At 46.4% G+C, this 22,836-nt stretch overlaps 2 protein-coding genes across 6 annotated transcripts; both read left to right on the top strand.

The window, feature by feature from the left end:
* The first annotated feature begins 457 nt into the window (after window positions 1–457).
* Window positions 458–13,475, top strand: LOC117675872 (sialic acid-binding Ig-like lectin 14). Of its 5 annotated transcripts, none has more exons than XM_034434917.3 (7): window positions 458–587; window positions 3,923–4,342; window positions 6,147–6,446; window positions 8,851–9,150; window positions 10,977–11,069; window positions 12,752–12,806; window positions 13,319–13,475. In XM_034434917.3, exons 1-6 carry the CDS (start codon window positions 539–541, stop codon window positions 12,754–12,756), a joined length of 1,167 nt encoding a protein of 388 aa, XP_034290808.2. In that variant the 5' UTR covers window positions 458–538; the 3' UTR covers window positions 12,757–12,806; window positions 13,319–13,475. The 5 variants fall into 5 exon arrangements, with proteins under 5 accessions (XP_034290808.2, XP_034290807.2, XP_034290809.2 ...); XM_034434916.3 differs by having other exon boundaries at window positions 12,752–12,938; XM_034434918.3 differs by having other exon boundaries at window positions 459–587; window positions 8,851–8,880; window positions 12,752–12,938.
* A 2,882-nt stretch (window positions 13,476–16,357) lies between these two features.
* Window positions 16,358–22,579, top strand: LOC117675873 (N-formyl peptide receptor 2-like). The gene is made up of 2 exons (XM_034434922.2): window positions 16,358–16,502; window positions 21,431–22,579. The coding sequence occupies exons 1-2, from the start codon at window positions 16,491–16,493 to the stop codon at window positions 22,397–22,399; spliced, it is 981 nt and encodes a 326-aa protein (XP_034290813.2). The 5' UTR covers window positions 16,358–16,490; the 3' UTR covers window positions 22,400–22,579.
* The last annotated feature ends 257 nt before the right edge of the window (window positions 22,580–22,836 follow it).

Below are 22,836 nucleotides of genomic sequence, written 5' to 3'. Positions count from 1 at the left end.
CATTTTCAACCTCCTGGAGGCTCAAGAAAAGGCTCCGGAGCCCAGGGAGGGCAAAAACGCCTCCCCACCATGGTGCAGGAGGCCAACAACCACCCACCCAACAACCGGGCAAAGAACCCCTTGCTAAAAATTTTGAAGCCCACCCCCGGGTCAGTCACTCTCTCAGCCCAACCCATCTGAGAGTTCCATTCCCCACCATCCTGTCAGAGCTGAAGAAGCTTCTTGGACGAGAAGCGAAACGTCTTCAAAGAAAAACCGGAAAGTCCAGTGGCCTCTTGAAGAAAAAGCACCTTTGGGACTAGATTACCTTACTACTACGGTAGACGAGTTGAATGAGGCTATGAAGCTGTTTGCAGTTTGTTCTTTAAAAAAAAAAAATAGATTTTGTGAATGGGACTTTTGATGGTTGCCACAACAATACTCAACGACCTTTTCCAATTTCTTATTCTGGTAGATCTCTGGAAATAATTCTGCAGTAAGAAGATGGTCAAAGGGGCGACCAGCTGGAGTTTACAGAGATTTCTTCAAAGTTCAAGAGATGACTTCCTTTTTACTAACCTCTCTGAACCTTCTCCTGCTTTATCGAGGTACGAGTGACTCACAGAAATATACCGTAAAATCTCAAGTGGTTTTCTAATTTCTCCCTTCGTGGCTAAAATGAACGCGTGGTCTGGTTACGAGCTATGGTCGCAGAAGGGCTATGGGTCACAGAAAACAAAGTCTTAATTCAACAGGAATCCATTTCTCTGTCTCAAAAAAATGCAAGGATAAGATAACGTCAATCATGGTTTGTACCAGAGGTGGGTTTCAGCAGGTTCTGACCAGTTCTGAAGAACCGTTAGCGGAAATTTTGATTAGTTCGGAGAACCCGTAGTAAAAATTTCTGACTGGCCCCGCTCCCATCGATTCTCTGCCTCCCGAGTCCCAGCTGATTGGAAGGAAATGGGGATTTTGCAGTAACCTTCCCCTGGATTGGGGAGGGAATGGAGATTTTACAGTATCTTTCCCCTGCCACACCCACCAAGCTATGCCCACCAAGCCACACCCACAGAACCGGTAGTAAAAAATTTTTTAAACCCATCACTGGTTTGTACGCTACGCAGGTAGAGACAGTCAGGGAAATCTTGGTGCCCGGTCAAAGGATTGTATTTGATGCAGGGATGGGTTCTAAATTTTTTTACTACCGGTTCTGTGGGTGTAGCTTATTTTGTGGGTGTGGCTTGGAGGTCATGTGACTAGGTGGGCGTGGCTAGCTGGTCAGAGTCATTTCTGGAAGGTCCTCGCACTTACGACCAGTCCTCGCACTTACGACCTGACTCATTTGTTTGCTTTTAAAACTGATCAGCTGTAGGACGGCCCTTTGAAGCCCCGCGGCAAGAGTTTAAACAGTTTTTTTCCCTCTAGTCATCAGCTGGGACTCAGGAGGCAGCAATAGATTGGGGGTGGGACCAAATAAAAGGTAAGAATAACGTGGGGGGTAGGGGGGTGGGAGGGCGGGGGGGGAGAACCGGTTCGGTGACGTCATATCGTCACCGCTACCGGCTCGGCCAAACCGGACTGAATCGGGAAGAACCCACCACTGATTTGGAGAAGTAATGAAAAATCAGGGAAGCGGTTTAAGCTCCCCTTTGTGGAAGCATTCTGTTTCCCCCCTCGGTCATTCCTTCTCCCCTTTGTTCTGAACTTCAGTTTGGCATTGCCTGTCAAATTTGCATGGGTTCACATGGTAGCATCGCTTGCTGAAACCATGAAAAGTCGCAGATGACCTGAAAGTTTAAGCGGGCTGGGTCAAATACAATTGTAGGAAGAAATATCCATCTGGTTCAGTTCCCAGCGGGAAGAAAGACCCTGGAAACATGGAGGCTGATTGGAAAGATGGTTTATTGATGAAGCAGAACCACATGGCTTTGTGGCACCTGTTCCTGTGCAAGAACGTGTATTCTATTGGCTGTTGCCAGATTCCTGTGGGATCATGTAGGTAGGGGTCATGTAGGGGTCATAGCTGGCTCTATAGGCAAAAGAGGAAATGCAAATCCTAGGTCAGCGATGGCTAACCTTTCTGCCGTTGCATGCCAAAAGCATGGGGAGCATGGGGAGGTCGCGCTCATACATGCCCACACCCATAATTCAATGCGCCCCGCCCCCCACATGCACACGTGACCACCCCCCCGCTTTGGTATGCAATGGCATGGTGGGCCTGGTAGGCCCGTTTTTTTGCCCTCCCCAGGCTCCAGAGGCTTTCTAGGAACCTGGGGAGGGCGAAAACAGCCTTCCCCACCCCCCCAGAGGCCCTCCGGAGGCCAGAAACAGCCCATTTCCCGACTTCCAGTGGGCCTGGAAGTCCTGAAAATCAGTTGGCTAGCATGCACATGCACACTGGAGCTGAGCTAGGGCAACGCTCGCGTGCCCACAGATATGGCTCCGTGTTCTACCTCTGGCACGTGTGCCATAGGTTCACCATCACGGTCCTAGGTGTTTGTCTGAGCTAATCTGGTCAGCCTCCTGGTTTATTGTTTATCTGAGCTTCCAGGTTTGAAGTTTGGACTGCTCTGGGATCAGTAGTGGGTTTCAAATCTCGGCACTACCGGTTCGCTCTCAGGAGCGCGCGGGTGCGTGCGCTCGCTTTGGGAGTGTGTGGTGCATCTGCGCATGTGCAGAAGGTTCTGCGCGTGCGCAGTGCGTTTTTGATGACGTCTGGGCGGGTGGGCTAGGGCTAGGGCTACATTGCAAATGCATCTGTGTGTCTTAAATCAGGGTTTCATTTCTGGCCTGCAAAATGTCCTTTGACCACTAGGTGACAGCAAAACGTTATAGTTTTTATAGTTTTCTGTGCCTCTCTGCTACCACCTGTTGCTGCAGCCCAAATAGGTAGCTTCAATTTACCTGAGCAAACCATAGAATATTGCTTTTCTTTATCAATGTTGTGAAGGACGAGATTGCAGAACGAACCCCAGAAGATGGAAAATAACTTTTAAAAATACATTTATTGCTTTCATCCAGTTGATCTGATCATTCCAACCGCTGAGGCAAGCTGTTCCACTGGTTAATTGTCCTCACTGTTAGGAAGTTTCTCCTTAATTGTTGTTTGCATTGTTGTTGCACTGAATTGATTGGATGAACAGACCATCTCTTGAAGACTAGACTAGACTAGACTAGACTAGACTAGACTAGACTAGACTAGACTAGACTAGACTAGAATAGAATAGAATAGAATAGAATAGAATAGAATAGAACAGAATAGAATAATAGAATTTTTTTATTGGCCAAGTGTGATTGGACACAGAAGGAATTTGTCTTTGGTGCATGTGCTCTCAGTGTACATAAAAAGAAAAGATACATTCATCAAGAATCCTAAGGTACAACACTTAATGATAGTCATAGGGTACAAATAAGCAATCAGGAAACAATATCAATATAAATCATAAGGATACAAGCAACAAAGTTACAGTCATGCAGTCATTAAGTGGGAGGAGATGGGTGATAGGAACGATGAGAAGATTAATAGTAATAGTAATGCAGACTTAGTGAATAGTTTGACAGTGTTGAGGGAATTATTTGTTAAGCAGAGTGATGGCGTACAGGAAAAAAAACTGTTCTTGTGTCTAGTTGTTCTGGTGTGCAGTGCTCTGTAGCGTCGTTTTGGGGGTAGGAGTTGAAACAGTTTATGTCCAGGAGGCGAGGGGTCTGTCAATATTTTCACAGCCCTCTTTTTGACTCGTGCAGTATACAGGTCCTCAGTGGAACGCAGGTAGGTAGCCATTGTTTTTTCTGGAGTTCTAATTATTCTCTGAAGTCTGTGTCTGTCTTGTTGGGTTGCAGAACTGAACCAGACAGTTAAAAGCCTTGGGGTGGTAGTGGTAATAAGGTAATAAGGTAGTGGTAGCAGGGCCTTGCCAGTTACATCCTTCTCTCCTCCCACCAGGTACTCTGACCATCCCTCCAGGCTATTCGATTTCCATGCCTAAGAAAGTCCTTGTGGAAATAAACCATTGCACCGACGTACCCTGTATGTTCACCACTCCGGAACGGTACTCAAAAAGCTCAGCACCGTTTTACATCTATTGGTTTAAGAGTATAAGAAAACGTTACTATTTGGTGTGGATCAACATGTGGGTACCAGGATATCTGATGGTCACCAATGATTTAAGGCAGAAAGCTGAGATTACCAATTTTAAACTGATCGGGGATCCCAAAAATGGCGACTGCTCCTTCAGCATTGCAAATGCCCAGCCTGTGGACTCGGGAAAGTACTACATGAGAATTGATAAAGGATCAGGATTTAGGTATGCGTTTGAATCTTCTGCTCCACAACATCACGTAAATCCCCAAATTGTGGTGACAGGTAGGTAAGTTCTTGAACTTCCCCCCCCCCCCCCGCCCTTCTTCCTTGACATTTTTGATTCCTTCACTTTAGAACAGGGTGGGGAAATGTTGGGGAGCCACAGACAAGCCTGGATCCTTGTTGCCCAGTACGGTAAGCGTTCTGACCCATCTCCCCAAACACGACAAACCTTCTGAAGTGAACTCAAAAATTCCTTTATTAGCAGCTCTGGCAGCCCTTGCAAAAAGTTTTCCTCTCACCGCAGGCTAACAAATCCAGCCAGAAAATGAATAGTTGCTTGCTACATCTATTCATCTCTGCCCTCTGCCTTTTATCCCCAGAGCTAGGGTGGGACTCTGCTAGCAGCGATGGCTGTTCTGTCCCAAGGATCGGTCCATAGATTTCCACTGCTCTCCTCTCCTCTGCCTTCTGCGCATCCGCATCTCAGGTAGTGGACCCAGCTGTTCCTCCTCTTTCTTATCAGTCACCTTGAGATCTGGGGGCTGTGGGCTCTCCATCTGAGGTCTGACAGATGGCCCAGGCTCTGCCCCCACCCTCTCCCTGACAGCTCCATTCCCCTTCCCTCTCGGAGGTTGCCTTGATGCTAACCCTGACTCCCACACCACTGCCTCCTCTGATTTGGCTGCAGGAGGGACCGGCGGCCAACAAGCCACAACAGTAAGACTTTTGCAAATGAAGCCACAATAGACAGAATAACAGAAGAGGAAGAGACCTTGGAGGTCTTCCAGTCCAACCCCCTGCTCAAACAGAACACCCTATAGCATTTCAGACAAATGGTTATCCAACATCTTCTTAAAAGCTTCCAGTGTTGGAGCATTCACAAGTTCTGGAGGCGAGTCGTTCCACTGATTAATTGTTCTCACTGTCAGGAAATTTCTCCTTAGTTCTAGGTTGCTTCTCTCCTTGATTAGCTTCCAACCGTTGCTTCTTCTTTGACCTTCTGATGCTTTGGAGACTAGGTTGACCTCCCTCTTCTTTGTGGCAGCTCCTTAGATGTTGGAAAGCTGTTACCCTGTCACCCAGTGGCAAGGGTAAAATTCAAATAATTTAACAACCAGTTTTCTGCCCGGAGGAAACCTGCTGGGAGGGCGTGGCCATGGTGGGCGTGGCCAGGGGTGTGTGGCAGGCAGCACTTGGACTCCTGCACCACCCTGGGAGCAAAAATGGGCTGTGGGGGTGACACTCCCCTGCACCCGTTTTGGGCCTAGGAGGCCTCCCTGAAGCCCCCTGGGAGTGAAAATGGGACAGGTGGGGCAGGGAGGGGTGGGGCCAGCCAACAATTTAACTATGGTTCGCCCGAATCCCACCACTGAATTCCACCACTGCTGTTTCCCCCTCCCCCAGTCCTTCTTTTCATTAAACTAGACCAGGGGTCTGCAACCTTAAACACTCAAAGAGCCATTTGGACCCATTTCCCACAGAAAAGAAAACACCGGGAGCCACAAAACCCTTCCCGTGCCTGACTATTTCTTGAGCGGCCACAAAACTAGCATATGTAGTTGAATTAAACGTTCTGTTTTCTTCTGAAACTTTTCTTGGATTTATCCATGGTTGGCCTACCAGGGGTTGAACAGCTCAATAAATCACGTGCCTACAGGGGTCGCACATTGGCAGTTGTGACACATATTTTGAATGACAGAGAGCCGGAGCAGAGGGGTGAAAGAGCCACATGCGGCTCCAGAGCCGCAGGTTGCTGACCCCTGAACTAGACATACCCAATTACAGAATGGGCTGGGTTGATAAAGGCAGCTGGAGGCAGAAAGGTACCACCAAAAGGCCTCCCATTCACCTTTTCCTTGCTTAGATGTGAAGAAGCCAATGATTTGGAAGCCACCTTCCATCATCTGGGGGGAAACCATCCACTTCAGCTGTGTGGCGTCAAATTCCTGCTTGAATCCCAAGCCTAAAATCCTCTGGTCCATCAAATCAAACCATTGGAATATGTCTGATTGGGCCACCCAAAAGAGTAATTGGACCTGGACTTATGGAACCAACCTCAGCTTCGTACCCTCGTTGGCTAACGAAGGCTTAATCCTCGCTTGTCACTTAAAGTACCCTGCCTCAAAGAAACTCATACAAAACACCGTCCAACTTCACATGGCATGTGAGTAGGTCTCTTATTGAATTTTTGGCCTCAGGCTTTGCCAAGGAAGCTCTCTGATCTTGGTTAAGAGATGCAACCTTACGGCGGCTCATTTAGTGACCGTTCAAAGTTACAACAGCACTTACAACAGTAACCTTGTTGCTGGTATCCTTAAGATTTATATTGACAGTTTCCTAATAGGATTTGATTACTTATTTGTACCCTATGACTATCATTAAGTGTTGTACCTTATGATTCTTGACGAATGTATCTTATCTTTTTATGTACACTGAGAGCATATGCACCAAGACAAATTCCTTGTGTGTCCAATCACACTTGGCCAATAAAAAAATTCTATTTTATTCTATTCCCTGAAAAAAGTGACCAATGACCGGTTTTTTTTTCACCCTTACCACCGTTGCAACATCCCCACTGTCACGTGATCAAAATTCAGATGCCTGGCAACTGATTCATATTTATGATGGTTGCATTGTCCCGTGATCACTTTTTGCGACCTTCTGACAAGCCAAGTCAATGGGGAATCCACTAACGTAACTAACTCCAATGATTCACGTAACAGTGGTGGCAGGAACGTTTGTTAAAAGGGAACAAGCACACTTACCGCATGTCTCACATTATGTTGTGGTCCGCCAGCAGCCTGCGGAGCTGGCAGCAGAGTCGGACAGCGATGAGGCTGAGGAAGAACATGGGCCAGTCCTGGAAGCTGGGGAAGGCCCGGATGAGGGCTCTGCGTCAGAGGCAGAGATGGGGCCAGGGCCATCTGGGAGTGAGGTGTGGACTCCGGAGCCTCCAGAGACTGATAGGAGTGAGGCACAGGAACAGGCTCCTCCTGTTCCTAATGCATGCATGAGAAGAGCTGCCAGAAGGCAAGAGCAGCTCAGGCAAAGAGGACAATTCGGGAGTAGGGCCCCTCCCATAAGGCTTAAAACAGACCAGCAACAGCGCTTGGGCTTTGCTGGAAAACAACATTGGTAGCTTTGTCTTCTTCTTAGTCTTCGTCTTGTATTTATTTTTGTATCTGTGACTTCTGAACGTTTGCCAAGAAAGGCCTTTGGCAGTTTGCCTAATTGGACTAAGGTTTGCGATAGGACTGAGGAATTTGTGTTGGGAGGAATTTGCTTTAATTTGGTTGAACGACGCTGGGAATGAAGTAATTCTCAGCTGTTCGAATAAAGTTTGTTTGTTTTTTCACTGACTGATTTTCCTACTACTTACTTGGGCCTGGGTCATAACATATTAAATGTTGGGCTCCGTTGTGGTCGTATGTCGAGGACTACCTGTATTCCCAGTCCCTCCTACTCCTCCAAGCACGAGGAGAGAGAGGAGATGAGATCTGTTTTGTAGGCAGACCTTAACTTATGACCACAATTGGACATCGTAGGTCATTGCCATCATAAGTCAAGTTGAACATGGTTGGCTGGGGAATTCTGGGAGTTGAAGTCCATACATCTTAAAGTGGACACAGTTGAGAAACACTGATGAAATAATAGAGATTGGCCAAACGGCATCTATGTGTTCCAGGCCACCAAGAGCCAACAGTCAAGGCAGCACACGAGCAAGCCAACAGTTTTTAAAAGGCTAATGTTTTTGGTATTCTGACCAGCAATGAGTTGAGAATGCCAAATATCTTGTCATTGGGAGAAAATGCCCAATTGTTGTCAGATCTTTCAGAACAGGTTGCTTTCGGTGTTTTATAATATCCAGGACATTCTAGAATAGGACATTCTGTACTATTACACTAGAGGTGATACAGAGGGACACGGTGGCTCAGTGGCTAAGATGCTTGTCCATCGAAAGGTCGGCAGTTCAGCGGTTCGGATCCCTAGTGTCGCGTAACGGGGTGAGCTCCTGTTACTTGTCCCAGCTTCTGCCAACCTAGCAGTTTGAAAGCACGTAAAAAAATGTGAGTAGAAAAATAGGGACCACCTTTGGTGTGAAGGTAACAGCGTTCCGTGTGCCTTTGGCATTTAGTTATGCCAGCCACATGACCACAGAGACGTCTTCGGACAGTGCTGACTCTTCGGCTTTGAAACGGAGATGAGCACTGCCCCCTAGAGTCAGGAATGACTAGCACATATGTGCAAGAAGAACCTTTACCTTTACCTTTAGAAGTGGTACCTTGTGCCATTATCAGATCTTACTATATAACAGGGGTGGGTTTCACTTACCTTTGCTACCAGTTTGCTCACATGCAGATTGTATTTGATGATGTCCGGGCAGGTGGACAAAGCCTCCCATCGCCACTACTACCGGTTCACCCGAACTGGGGCGAACTGGTAGCAACCCATCACTGCTATATAAGATGACTTTGCTTCCTTCTTTTTGAGGCAATGGATACCCAGCTGATTAAGGACCTTACTTCTTTTACCCAGAGAAACTGTGTCTTTGTTTTGCTCTCTTCCAGATAGCCCTCAGATCAAGGTCATCCAAGTTTGTAAGTATGACCAAAACAGCACCACCACTTGTTCTTGTGCCTTCCATTCTTGGCCCCCACCAGAGATCCAGTGGTACATGAACCATCAACATTTAACCGAGAAAAACATCTCTGACAATATAAGGATCAAAGCCTCAACTCAAGGCAATACCTGCACCAGTTCCTTATATCTCTTAGGAAATACATTAAATTCCGCTATGATCACTTGCAGAGCAATAAACCCTATTGGATTCTCCAATTTGAAGACTCTGTCTATTCCAGCCACGAAAGGTGAATATGTATGCCCTATCCTGAAATTACTTTCTAATCCATGCTGCACTATCGTGGTGCTTCTTGACTTAGCAAGGAATGGAGGTTGGACTTGGTAGGAAATCTTGGGACATCCAGGGCTTCATGGGAAGAACCAGGGGTGAAATCCAGCAGATTCTGACAGGTTCTGAAGAACCAGTAGCGGAAATTTTGAGTAGTTCAGAGAACCAGCAAATACCACCTCTGGCTGGCCCCAGAATGGGGTGGGAATGGAGATTTTGCAATATCTTTCCCCTGCCACGCCCACCAAGCCACACCCACCAAGCCACACCATGCTCACAAAGCCACACCCCACAGAACTGATAGTAAAAAAAATTGGGATTTCACCACTGGGAAGAACCCTACTATCACAAGGGAGTCAAGATGATGTGTTATGATGCAAGTTCCACTCGTCTTACCCGAGTTCAAGGGGCAGAGTTAATTGTCCGATTGCACTCCTTCCATCAGAATAGAGTCAGAAGGGACCTTGGAAGTCTTCTAGCCCAACCCCTTGCTCAAACCCCTATACAATGTGAATTAAGTGGCTGTCCAGTCTCTTCTCAAAAACTTCCAGTGATGAAGCACCCACAACTTCTGAAAGTAAGCCATTCCACCCTGGTTAATTGTTCTCACTTGTTAGGAAGTCTCTCCTTGATTCCAGGTTGCTCCTCTCCTTGATCATTTTCCATCCATCCATTGTTTGTTGTCTTGCGTTTTGGTGCTTTGGAAATGCACAAGGTGCCCACGTACAAAGAGGAACTTTAATTTGCTATTGTGTTATTCATTCGTTCGTTATTATTACTATTATTTACTGGGATCGCATTCAGAGCAAGCTACAAATAGGAAACGTCATTGAAATCAGTGTTGGAATTCATTGTGGTTATCATATGCTGTTATTTCCATTGTTAGCATTATTATATTATTCATTTATCACAAGTCGTTTTGCAAGAATTGCACAGGTTGATTGAATTTATTTACTTATTTCATTTAATCCCACCTTTATTACTCCATAAGTAACTCAAGGCAGTCAATATACATAATTCTCTTTTTTCCTCCAATTTCCCCCACCACCACAACGCTGTGTTGGGCTGACAGAATAACTGGCTCAAAGTCCTTAACCCGGCTTTCATGTCTAAGTCGGGACGAGAACTCACCGTCTCCTGGTGATTGGCCCCAGGTCACTCAGCCAGCTTTGACACATAAGGCGGGACTAGAACTCACCGTCTCCTGGTGATTGGCCCAAGGTCACTCAGTCAGCTTTGACACATAAGGTGGGACTAGAACTCACTGTCTCCTGGTGATTGGCCCAAGGTCACTCAACCAGCTTTGACACATAAGGCGGGACTAGAACTCACCGTCTCCTGGTGATTGGCCCAGGATCACCCAGCTGGCTTTGATGCCTAAGGTGGGACTAGAATTCATGCTCATCCAAAATCATTAAATGTCCAATCTTTTCTTAAAAACCTCCAGTGATGAAGCATCCACAACTTCTGGAGGCAAAGTTGTTCCACCGATTAATTGTTTTCATTGTCAGGAAACGACTCCTTAGTGCTAAGTTGCTTCTCTCCTTGATTAGTTTACATCCATTGCTTCTTGTCCTGCCTTCAGGTGCTTCGGAGAAAAGCTTGACTCCCTCTTCTTTGTGGCAGCCCCTGAGATATTGGAAGACTGCTATCATGTCACACACACACACACACACCCCAGTCCTTTTTTCTCATTAAACTAGACCTACCCAATTCCAGCAACCGTTCTTTATACATTTTAAGCCTCCGGTCCCCTAATTATCTTTGTTGCTCTTCTCTGCACAGTGAAAAAACAGGAAAATGTCCAGGTTGCGACCATTCTTCTAGGAACGTTTGTATCCATTTTAATCTTGATCGCCTGTCTTTACTTCTTCTCCGGTAAGTCGTGCATTGGAGCTTCACAGTCATGCATTCTCCATCTTGTTTCCCAACAGCTTCTTAGCCGACATTGGCCCTGTTGTTCAGGTGGGTTGTATTGTACAGTCAATGCCACTTTCCAGCATTGGCAGTAACAGGTTTCAGCTACCATTGCTTCCTGTTTCCCCAACAGGACAGGAATCAGGATGCCAAATAAAAATCCTTGTAAAAACTGGGGTGACGATGGGCAAGGGAGGGTTTTGGAACCGATTCTGCTTTCTTTCCTTTCCTCCAGATTGCCTTGTTCTGCGTGAAGTTTGATTGAAATAGAAAAGGCAAAAGTCCAGAATTTTTTTAAAAAATTTAGACTTATATACCACTTCATAGTGCTTTACAGCCCTCTCTGAGCAGTTTACAGAGTTAGCATATAGCATATTGCCCCCAACAATCTGGGTCCTCATTTTACCTACCTTGGAAGAATGGAAGGCTGAGTCAACCTTGAGCCAGTGAGATTCGATCTGCTGAACTGCAGCTAGCAGTCAGCTGAAGTAGCCTGCAGTACTGCACTCTAACCACTGTGCCACCTCGGCTCTATTATTGTTTCTACTGTTATAGAAATTGTAGTGAGAGGCGCCTTTTTATCTCTTGGTGTCTTTCTACAGTGTTTTTCGAGCTTGGCACGCTTGAAGACGTGTGGACGTCAACTCCCAGAATTCCCTGCCAGCTGTGGGGAATTCTGGGAGTATTGAAGTCCACAGATCTTCAATCATTTATATGTTTGTTTATTAGAATCCTTCAACTCCCAGAATTCCCCGCGGCTGGCAGGGAATTCTGGGAGTTGAAGTCCACATGTCTTCAATCATTTATATGTTTATTTATTTATTAGAATCCCGCCTTTATTATTTTTATAAGTTGGTATGAGGCCCTTGGCTATACAAGTAGTCCTCGTTTAGCAACTGTAACTGGGACCAGCAACATGGCCATTAAGCCCTATGGTCGCTAACAAACCTACAACTGTCCTTAAGCTCAAACTGCCCAAATAGCTGTTGATTCAGTTCTACAGAGGAATTATTGAGTTTGTCATCTGCACCTCCATAATTGTCCGGTTTGGCTCTGCAACCCAGCAAGACAGACACAGACTTCAGAGGATAATTAGAACTGCAGGAAAAAAAATTCCTACCAACCTGCTTTCCATTGAGGATCTGTATACTGCACGAGTCAAAAAGAGGGCTGTGAAAATATCTACAGACCCCTCGCCTCCTGGACATAAATTGTTTCAACTCCTACCCTCAAAATGACGCTATAGAGCACTGCACACCAGAACGACTAGACACAAGGACAGTGTTTTCCCTGAATGCCATCACTCTGCTAAACAACTAATTCCCACAACACTGTCAAACTATTTACTAAGACTGTATTACTATTATTCTTCTTATCCTTCCTATTAACTATCTCCTCCCACTTATCACTATAACCTTGTTGCTTGTACGATTTATATTGTTTTATTTAGTTTCCTGGTATGATTTGATTGCTTATTTAGTATCCTATGACTATCACTAAGTGTTGTATCTTATGATTCTTGATGAAGGTATTTTTTTTTAATGTACACTGAGAGCTTATGCACCAAAGGCAAATTCCTTGTGTGCCCGATCACACTTGGCCAAAAAAGAATTTTATTCTATTCTATTTTCTTTGCTTTACAGGTTAGTGAAGGTTGTAAATACAAGGATTGGTATCAATTTTCATCACTGTCATAAGGTAAACGGTTACTAAACAAGGACTACCTCTATAATTCTGCTGTCTTCTCAGCGCTCCCATTTCCTTCTAATGCTGTGAAAATGTATAAAAAAGGTTATTTCTGCCTTCAAAGCAAGATGACATGAGAACAAGGTGGGTGCAGTGGTGGGATTCAAATTTTTTTACTACAGGTTCTGCGGACGTGGCTTGGTGGGTGTGGCATGGCTTGGTGGGCGTGGCTTGGTGGGCGTGGCAGGGAAAAGATACTGCAAAATCCCCATTTCCTCCCGATCAGCTGGGACTTGGGAGGCAGAGAATAGATGGGGGCGGGACCAGTCATAGGTTCTCCGGTTCTCCGAACTACTCAAAATTTCTGCTACCAGTTCTCCAGAACTGGTCAGAACCTGCTGAATACTACCTCTGGTTGGGTGTGAATTTTTAGTGGGGGGTGAGGAAGGGGCTTTTTCAAGGATTCCTTTTAGGATTTCCTTCAGATGTTTCTCTTCTCTCTCTCTCTCTCTCTCTCATTTCAGGCTCCACAGATTGAAAAATGAACCAGGCCACACAGCCAGCAGGATAAATCCCAGGATAAATGCATCACCTTGTTACATCCTGGACTTCTTACGATTCTTTCCTGCGTGTCTGTGTACAATCATCTTTTTTCTTTTATTTAATAAAAACCCCAATATCTACTTTGCTCAAAATTCCCTTTGTCCAAAACCACGAGTTCCAGGTATATTAGTAAAAAAAGAAGCAGACATTCTGCGAGCTCCGGAACTTAAAATTTTTAAATAATTAAAAATTTTATTCTACTAAGCTTTCGTCAGCCATCTGCTGACATAGTCAGAGTATTAAACTACCATTACAGAGATCTGTAATGTTAGGAAGGGCCTATTACACACACAATGGCCAAATTGATTAATGGTATATAAAGGCAGAGATCTCTGTAATGGTAGTTTAACTCTGACGATGTCAGCAAATGGCTGACAAAAGCTTAGTAGAATAAATTTTTTAAATTATTTTAAAATTTTAAGTTCCGGAACTCGCAGAATGTCTGCTTCTTTTTTTACACACACACACACACACATATATATATATATATATATATATTTGGTAAAGGTATTTGTTTGATATCTCAAGCTTTCTGGCCTGTGACTATAATTTCATTTGTATATATATATATATGTCTTTTTCTTTTTCGTAGGCTTTTATGTGCATATTCTTTCTAGAATATGCACATAAAATACCTACCTACCTTTCGTAGGTAAAACCTGGCTAGAAAGAATATGCATATATATATATATATTTGAAGCATACTTCAAAATCCCCATTCCCTTCCCACTCCAGGGGAAGGATACTGCAAAATTCCCATTCCCTCCCCACTCTTGGGGGAAGGATATTGCAAAATCCCCATTCCCTCCCTACTCTGGGGCCAGCCAGAGGTGGTATTTGCCAGTTCTCTGAACTACTCAAAATTTCCGCTACTGTTTCTCCAGAACCTGTTAGAACCTGCTGGATTTCACCCCTGCTAAAGACTTGAAATTTGCCATGTATGTTCCTCTTGGCTTCTAGGTGCTCGCTAAGAAAGGATTTTTCAAAATGATCATCAGAGCATTAGTATTTCCTATATTATTATAACATGCTCTGATGCTAATTAGTTACACATTGTACTCCCTCTCCCAACTTGAAAATAACTCTGGAGAGAACAGGATAGCATAGGACAGACTTCTGTGGGGCAAGCCTCATGGAGAGAAGGGGCTAGGAAGCCTGAGGGAGAGAAGGGGATAGGATAGGGAAGGCTTCTGTGGGGCATAGCTGAGGGAGGGAAGGGGAGAGGAGAGGCCCATCATAACTACTCATTAATTTTCACGCTGTAAGTGTCGATTTATCAAGCCCGATCACATAGCTTCGTAGCGGAGCATGGGTATTCAGCTAGTATAATATAATTGAAATTCAACCTAGATGCCATAAAATCAAATAAATGACAAAAATAAAGATACCCTACAAGCAAGGCAGCCGTCAGGGTCAGCCCTTTGAAATCTAGAGACCCAGAGACCATTCGGATTCAATTTAAAAATAAACATTAAAATAAAAAATCCTGGGGGGAAAATAGAAAGGTCTCCGCCTGTCACTGACAATGATGCTTTGGAGTGGCATTGATAGATGATTGCAAATCCCGGGGACCGCACGGAGATGCAATATGTTGCTAGACGTTTGCACAAAGCACCGTACAAACCTGGCAGAAAAAGAAAAGGGGTTTTAAGAGGCTTCCAGGGGCATCAGCAGAGGGACGAGGCTGGGCAACGATAGCACATCCACGTCATCGACACCCAAAGACGGCGACTTGCATAGACGGAGACAAGGATGTCATTGCAATCCTTATTATCGGATGGCGTCATTTCACCTGTGTCGTTCGGGCACCCCTGCAGCTTGTTCCTAATGTGATTGCAGCAGAGCTCGCTCTTCGGACCAGCAGCCCACGGTTGAAGTAGCCTTTTCTACGCAATTGTTTAAAGGATAAGAACAGGAGAACTATTCTGTGGTCTCCTCTAATGGCCACCTTTCCTCCCAGGGCACAAAGAGCTCCCCAAAAGTGAGCTGGGCCTGTCATCCACCTTATAGTTGTATCATGTCAGTAAGCGTGCCTGATTAAGGATCCCTCCCTCTCCTTCCTTCCTTCCTTCCTTCCTTCCTTCCTTCCTTCCTTCCTTCCTTCCTTCCTTCCTTCCCTCCCCTCTCCTCCCCTCCGTCCCCTCTCCCGCCCCCTCCTTTCCTCTTCTCTCTCTTCCTCTCCTCTCCTCTCCTCTCCATTCTTTTCTCCTTCCTTCCTTTCTCTCTCCTCCCTCTCCCCTCCCCTCCCCTCCTCTCCTTTCTTTTTCCTTCCTCTCCTCTCCATTCTTTTCTCCCTCACTCCTTCCTCTCTCCTCCCTCTCCCCACCCCCTCTCCCCTCCTCTCCTTTCCCTTTCTTTCTTCCTCCCTTCCTTCCTCCTCTCCTCTTCTCTCCTCTCCTCTCCCCTCCCCTCCTTTCCTCTCCTCTTTCTTCCTCTCCTCTCCTCTTTTCTCCATTCTTTCCCCCTTCCTTCCTTTCTATCTCCTCCTTCTCCCTCTCCCCTCCCCTCCTCTCTTTTTCCTTCCTCTCCATTCTTTTCTCTCTCCCTCCCTCCTTCCTCCTCTCCCCTTCCTCTCCCCACCCCTTCTCCCCACTCCCCTTTTTCATCTTCCTTCCTTCCTCCCTCCCTCCCTCCCTTTTATCCTCACAAGACTGTTGGGTTAATCGATTGCACTCTTAAATAGCATCTGGTCCAAAACCAGCTGCAACGTTTAGTAGCAACTTTCATCCGGAACCCCTGGCGTTTACCCGTCACAGCATCGGCTCCTATGGTTTTCCCCACCAGCACCACCGATCACCCAAGTTGCTCCTATTTTATCAGGCTCCTCTTCCAACATCTGAAAGTCACAAAAAATGCCTTTCTTTCCTTGGATGTTTCCTGGGCATTTGCCCTGCAAGTGCTTTCTTGCAAAACGAGCCCTCTGATGTTCAGCGCTTCCTTGGTTGTTGCACCCTGTGATTTTGCAAAGGAAAAGGCCGGTCTATTGTCTCTTGCAATCAGGTTCTTCAGTGACTTCCTGCCTTTCCTTTTAGAATGCATCCGAGAAGCAGAACGTCAAGACCTCCTTAGGTGAAACCACCACACAAGCTCCCCATGGAAGGCACGGTGAGTCTTCAAACAGTGAGCCAGGCAGGGGCAGAGAGGTGGCCACAGAGTCTCAGACAGGAGGCCTTGGGAACTGCTGTATTGCACACTCGTTGAGCTTAGACTAAACAGTGAGATGCATTCCTCCCAGAGGGTTTATTTTTTTAAAAAAATAACTGGAGGGTAGCCTGAAACTGGTATTGTTGCTAATGCTGTGGATACAGGGGTGGACTGCTGGGGGTTCGCGGGGGTTCGGGAGAACCTCTAGCTAAGATTCTGTGCAGTTTGGAGAACCCCCAAAACCCATTCCTGGCTGGCCCCGTCCAACCTGCCTTTCCTCTCCCAGGAGTCCCCACGCGGCCCGTTTTGGATGCAGGTAAGTGCAGGGTGTGCGGAGGCTCGGGGAGGGCAAAAAATGGACCTATTGAAAGATCGGGAAGGCCGGAAATGGGCCTGTTTTTAGCCTCTGGAGGGCCTCCAGAGCCTGGGGAGGCTGTTTTCGCCCTCCAGAGCCCAGGGAGGGCAAAAATGCCACACACACACACACACACACACACACACACACACACACACCATGGTGCAGAAGGCCGACTAGGCCATGCCCACCATGGCCATGCCCACCCAGCGACCAGCCAGAGAACCCCTTGCTAAAATTTTTGAAGCAGAAGTTCTTAGGTTTTCCCAGACGTTAGTGAAGGAAACCGATCTGATTACAAACCAGGAGTAGGTGGCTTTGTTGGCTCCAAATGGGGACCAACGAGATTCCTTGGGAGGGAGAGATTCAAGGTTTTTAAGGATCAGATGGATGCTTTGCATATTCTCAAGGTTTAAAGCATCCCCTTTTGCCCCTTAAGATAGATAGAAGATAGAATTCTTTATTGGCCAAGTGTGATTGGACACACAAGGAATTTGTCTTTGGTGTATAGGCTCTCAGTGTACATAAAAAGAAAAGATACATTTGTCAAGAATCCTAAGGTACAACACTTAATGATAGTCATAGTTACAAATAAGCAATTGAATCATACTAGGAAACAATCAATATAAATCGTAAGGATACAGCAACAAGTTACAGTCATACAGTCATAAGTGGGAGGAGATGGGTGATAGGAACGATGAGAAGATTAATAGTAGTGGAGACTTAGTGAATAGTTTGACACTGTTGTGGGAATTACTTGTTTAGCAGAGTGATGGTGTTCGGGGAAAAACTGTCCTTGTGTCTAGTTGTTCTGGTGTGCAGTGCTCTATAGTGTTGTTTTGAGAGTAGGAGTTGAAACAATTTATGTCCAGGATGTGAAGCGTCTGTAGATATTTTCCCAGCCCTCTTTTTGACTCATGCAGTATACAGGTCCTCCATGGAAGGCAGGTAGGTAGCTATTGTTTTTTCTAAAGTTCTAATTCTCTGAAGTCTGTGTCTCTCTTGTTAAAACATCTCTCCAAGCCCAGAGAAAGCAAAGCAATCTTAAAAACCACTTTTCAAACCACTCCTCTGATGTAATCTTCAGTATTGAAACTTTGCAGCCCTTAAGTTACATCTTGTGGAATCCTTACTCTCAGAAAAAAGGGTAAGCTGAGAGTGATAGCGGAGATCGACTTCACCAGTTGTTCTTCTAGTAAGTGGGTGCCTTCAACTCCTTAATCGCCTTTCATCCCAAAAATGAAGGGATTTTTATTTTTAAAGCGGAGGGGATGGCTAACATTTTAGAGCACCTCCACTCTTGCAAGATTAGGAAAATGCTGCTATAAGAAATAGTCTGCTTTTATGAAGGTTGCAGGAACTGGGGATGTCTAGTTTAATGAAAAGAAGGACTAGGGGAGACATGATAGCAGTGTTCCAATATCTCAGGGGTTGCCACAAAGAAGAGGGAGTCAAGCTCTTCTCCAAAGCACCTAAAGGCAGGACAAGAAGCAATGGGTGGAAACTAATCAAGGAGAGAAGCAACTTAGGACTAAGGAGAAATTTCCTGACAGTTAGAACAATTAACCAGTGGAACATCTTGCCTCCAGAAGTTGTAAATGCTCCAACACTGGAAATTTTTAAGAAGATGTTGGATAACCATTTGTCTGAAGTGATGTGACTAGAAGACCTCCAAGGTCCCTTCCAACTCTGTTATTCTATTCTAATAATAGTCTCACTATGTGAAAAGCAGCACCTGATTTTAGTTAGATCCGGTATCTTGCACAGAGCATTTCAAGCTTGGAGGATTTCCCATCACAGCTATGTGGTGAAATCGTGACGGTTCTACAAATCAAGCGACTGCATTGCTTCATTCCTGAGGCCTCTTTGGTGTTCTAGAAAAGCCTGGAAGAAGTTTTGATCCATGCACCATAGACATGCAACCAGAAGCCCCTTCCTACACTCCTGAATGTTTCGTGACTGCCGAGCTCGAGGCCTCCACGGGGCGAGGTTTTGAAAGCTTTGATCTGCCTTTGCAACCAGTTTGTTGACTGGGACAGCTCACCCAAAAAACCACCTGATATCCCTACCAGTGTTTCTCAACCTCAATAAGCTTCAAAAGTGTGGATTGCAATGCACAGGACATCCAAGAAACACTTGTAGTGGCATGTGGGAAGAACCTTGGGAGACGGACGAAGAACTGCACTATTAGAAAATGGTGGGACAAATGCAGGAGTGGGCTTCAAATACTTTAGCAAGGGGTTCTCTGCCCAGTTGCTGGATGGGTGTGGCCATGGTGGGCGTGGCCTAATCAGCCTCCTGCACCATGGTGTGTATGTGAGGTGTTTTTGCCCTCCCCAGGCTCTGGAGGCTTTTCTCGAGCCTCCGGGATGGCAAAAATGGCCTCCCTAGGCTCCAGAGGCCCTCTGGAGGCCAGAAATGGCCCTATTTCTGGCCTCCCTGAACTTTCAGTAGGCCTGTTTTTCACCCTCCCCAAGCCTCCGTGCACGCCCTGCATTTACCTGCATCCAGAATGGGCTGCATGGGGACTCCTGGGAGGGGCGGCGTGGGGTAGGTGGGGCCAGCCAGGAGTGGGATTCGTGGGTTCTCCAAACTGCCCAGAATCTTAGCTAGAGGTTTTCCCAAACCCCTGCAAACCCCCGGCAGCCCACCCCTGGACAAATGCCAGCTGAGCCTGCAGAAGGAAGAAGGACATAGCAAATGTCTCAGAAGGCAGTGACTTGGACTATAAAGGCAAGGGAGGAGAGAGAGATCTCCTTTCAGACTTGCAAAATTCTGTTAATGTAATTTGACTATGAAGTTAGAACTGGTACCTCTGGGTGTGCTTGTCCAGACACCACCTGTCAAACTCAAGGCCTGGGGACTGGATCTGCCCAGCGGGGTGCTTAGATCTGGCCCATAGGGCCACCCTGGAAACAGCAACGGATTGACCCACCGTGTCTCTGCCAGCTAAAACGGCAGAGGCAGGAGGCCATCACAGCGGAAAACAGAGCTCGTGAGGGCCACAGGCGGCCCTCCCGAGCTCCGTTTCCACTGGCAGAGGGTTGCAGGAGGCTGTCGCAGCCGAAAACGGAGCTCAGGAGCCCGTTTTTGCTGGCAGAATGCTCGGGCCACCACAGGCGCCCCCCGACACGAGTGACGTCGAGCTGGCCATGCCACACCCACTCTGCCCCCCCCCCCAAGTTCAAACACAACTCTGATGCGGCCCTCAATGAAATCAAGTTTGACACCCCTGCCCTAGAACAATTGAATTAGAAAGAACTATTTGATACATCCTGATGTATTCCTTAGAGAAGAGATTAGCGAGAACTTAATCGTATATTTCTCTCTTCCCAAGCGTGACACCCCAAAAATTTCAACTGGTCTTTATTTTTTATTTTTTGTTCCCCTAACTCTTACTGAGAGTTCTCTTCAGGTTAGATTCCCGATTGCTCTTTCATACCTCTTTGTGAATCCACATCCTATTTACGTGCTTGCAGACTGGTTGCTAAACCACAATAATTGTAACACAGGAAAAAAAGAAGAAAAAAACCCACGGTTTCTGCCCTATGGGCACTTTCTCTATTTTCTGCAAATATATGATCTGGACTGTACTGAGTCCATGAAAAGTCTAGTTTATAGGTAATCTTTAACTTACAATCACAGTTGGAACCAGAATTTTCATTATTAAGCAAGGCGGCTGTTAAATGAGTTTGCAAACGATTTTATGACTTTTTTTTTTTAAAAAAAATCAAGGTTATTAAGTGAAACACTTCAGTTGTTAAATGAATCACATGGTGACGTGAATTTGGCTCCCCACCCCACCCCTTGACTTTGCTTGTTGGATGCTGTCCGAGAAAGTCATAAATGGCAATGACATGACCCCGGGACACTGCACCGTCGTAAACCCACCCTGGCTGTCTAGCATCCAAATTTTGATCATACAACTGTGAAGATGTTGCAGCTGCGAGGACCAAATTTTTTCCGTGCCACTGTAACTTCAGTTGCTTAAACCAATGGTTGTACATTGAGGAGGGATGCAGCGGCTCAGTGGGTAAGCTTGTCGATCAGAACGTCGGCAGTTTAGCGGTTCGAATCCCTAGTGCCGCGTAATGGAGTGAGCTCCCGTTACTTGTCTCAGCTTCTGCCAACCTAGCAGTTCGAAAGCATGTAAAATATGCAAGTAGAAAAATAGGGACCACCTCTGATAGGAAGGTAACAGCGTTCCATGCGCCTTTGGTGTTGAGTCATGCCGGCCACATGACCACGGAGATGTCTTCGGACAGCACTGGCTCTTCGGCTTTGAAACGAAGATGAGCACTGCCCCCTAGAGTCAGGAACGACTAGCACACATGTGCGGGGGAACCTTTAACTTTATAGGCCAAGATTTAGTAACAGAATTGGAAATTGGCTGCAGGAAAAACTTTGGGGGTTCTTTGTGACTGCAGCGCTGTATGTTGCCTCCCCCCTCTCCCGTTGCCCCCCTCCCATCAAGAAGAAAGATTTAGAAAAATAGGAACCAGCATTGAATCTTACCGTCTTATTCTTTTTTTAGGCAACCGTGAACGTCTCTTATTGCCTCCATAATATTACCACAGTGGAAGAAGTCATGCGCCATATCGCTATCGTCACCAATGTGATCATCTTGGTTTTGGGTGTTTCCGGCAATGGGCTAGTCATGTGGATCATAGTTACCCGAAAGAAACACAAAACCTTCACCGCCATCTGCTATTTCAACCTGGCTGTGGCCGACTTCCTCTTCTCTGTGGGCCGCGTCCCTGCCCTTGTGCAAGAGATCATGTACCAGCAATGGCCCTTCGGCCTCATGCTTTGCAAGGTCCATAGCTTCGTCCGCTATCTCACCACCTTTGCTAGCGTCTTCGTCCTCACTGTTATCAGCCTTTATCGTTGCCTGATGGTAGTAAGGCCCGTGTGGGCCCGAAACCACCAAAGTCCTCGTTTTCAAACCCTAATGTGCATTGGTGCATGGACCCTGGCTTTGTTCTTCAGCATCCCTTACCTGGTGGTCCGCACTATCGAAGTCAGAAACGGTGCCTCCTGTTGCATCTATCACAAGGGTCTCAGAACCTCGACCGAACTGCCCCTGAGAATGAGCAGGTTCTTCGGCGGGTTCCTCCTGCCTTTTGTCGTCATCTCCACGGCTTACTCTGTTCTGCTTTGCAAGCTCCGCGAACGGCGTTGGAAGGGTTGTCACCGCACCATCAGCCTGGTGGCCACCATCGTCGCCCTTTTCTTCATCTGCTGGCTTCCCCACCACGTCTTCGTCCTGCTGAACACCATCTGGAGCAAAAATGCCCTTTGGGGAATCGCGCTCAAAGTCTCCAACGCGTTGGCGTACTTGCACAGCTGCATCAACCCAGTGCTTTACGGCTTTGTGGGCTACATCCGGAGCAGAGGCCTCCGCCGCCGAGCTTCCTTCTTGGGACTTTTCCGTAGGGCCCTCATCGAAGAGGACACGTCGCTTGCGACAGAAGCATCGGAGAACCTTAATCAGAACACTTAAGGACCCAAGGAAGGTTGGGTGTTTTCTGTGTCTTCCTCCAAGAATGTGATGATGATGATGATGATGTTGCTTTGCGTTCAATGGAGTTCAACTCTTGGTGATTCTGTAGAGTAGGTCTCTCCTCATCTTGCAGTCTTGCACTATGTCTGTGAGTTTTTTCTATTCTCTGTTAGTTTTGATAGTGTCCAGCCCAGTGGTGGGTTCCTCCCGGTTCAGTCCGGTTCGGCCGAGCCAGTAGCGGTGACGATATGACGTCACCGAACCGGTTCTCCCCCTCGCCCTCCCATCCCCCACCCACGTTATTCTTACCTTTTATTTGGTCCCACCCCCAATCTATTGCTGCCTCCTGAGTCCCAGCTGATGACTAGAGGGAAAAAAACCTGTTTAAACTCTTGCCGCGGGGCTTCAAAGGGCCGTCCTACAACTGATCAGTGTTA

The sequence above is a fragment of the Pantherophis guttatus genome, chromosome 10 (assembly GCF_059756535.1).
Source record: "Pantherophis guttatus breed Tessera chromosome 10, ASM5975653v1, whole genome shotgun sequence".
In the NCBI taxonomy this organism is placed as follows: Eukaryota; Metazoa; Chordata; class Lepidosauria; order Squamata; family Colubridae; genus Pantherophis; species Pantherophis guttatus.
The sequence above is the reverse complement of the archived record's forward strand: the minus strand, read 5'-3'. Positions and strand labels throughout refer to the sequence as shown.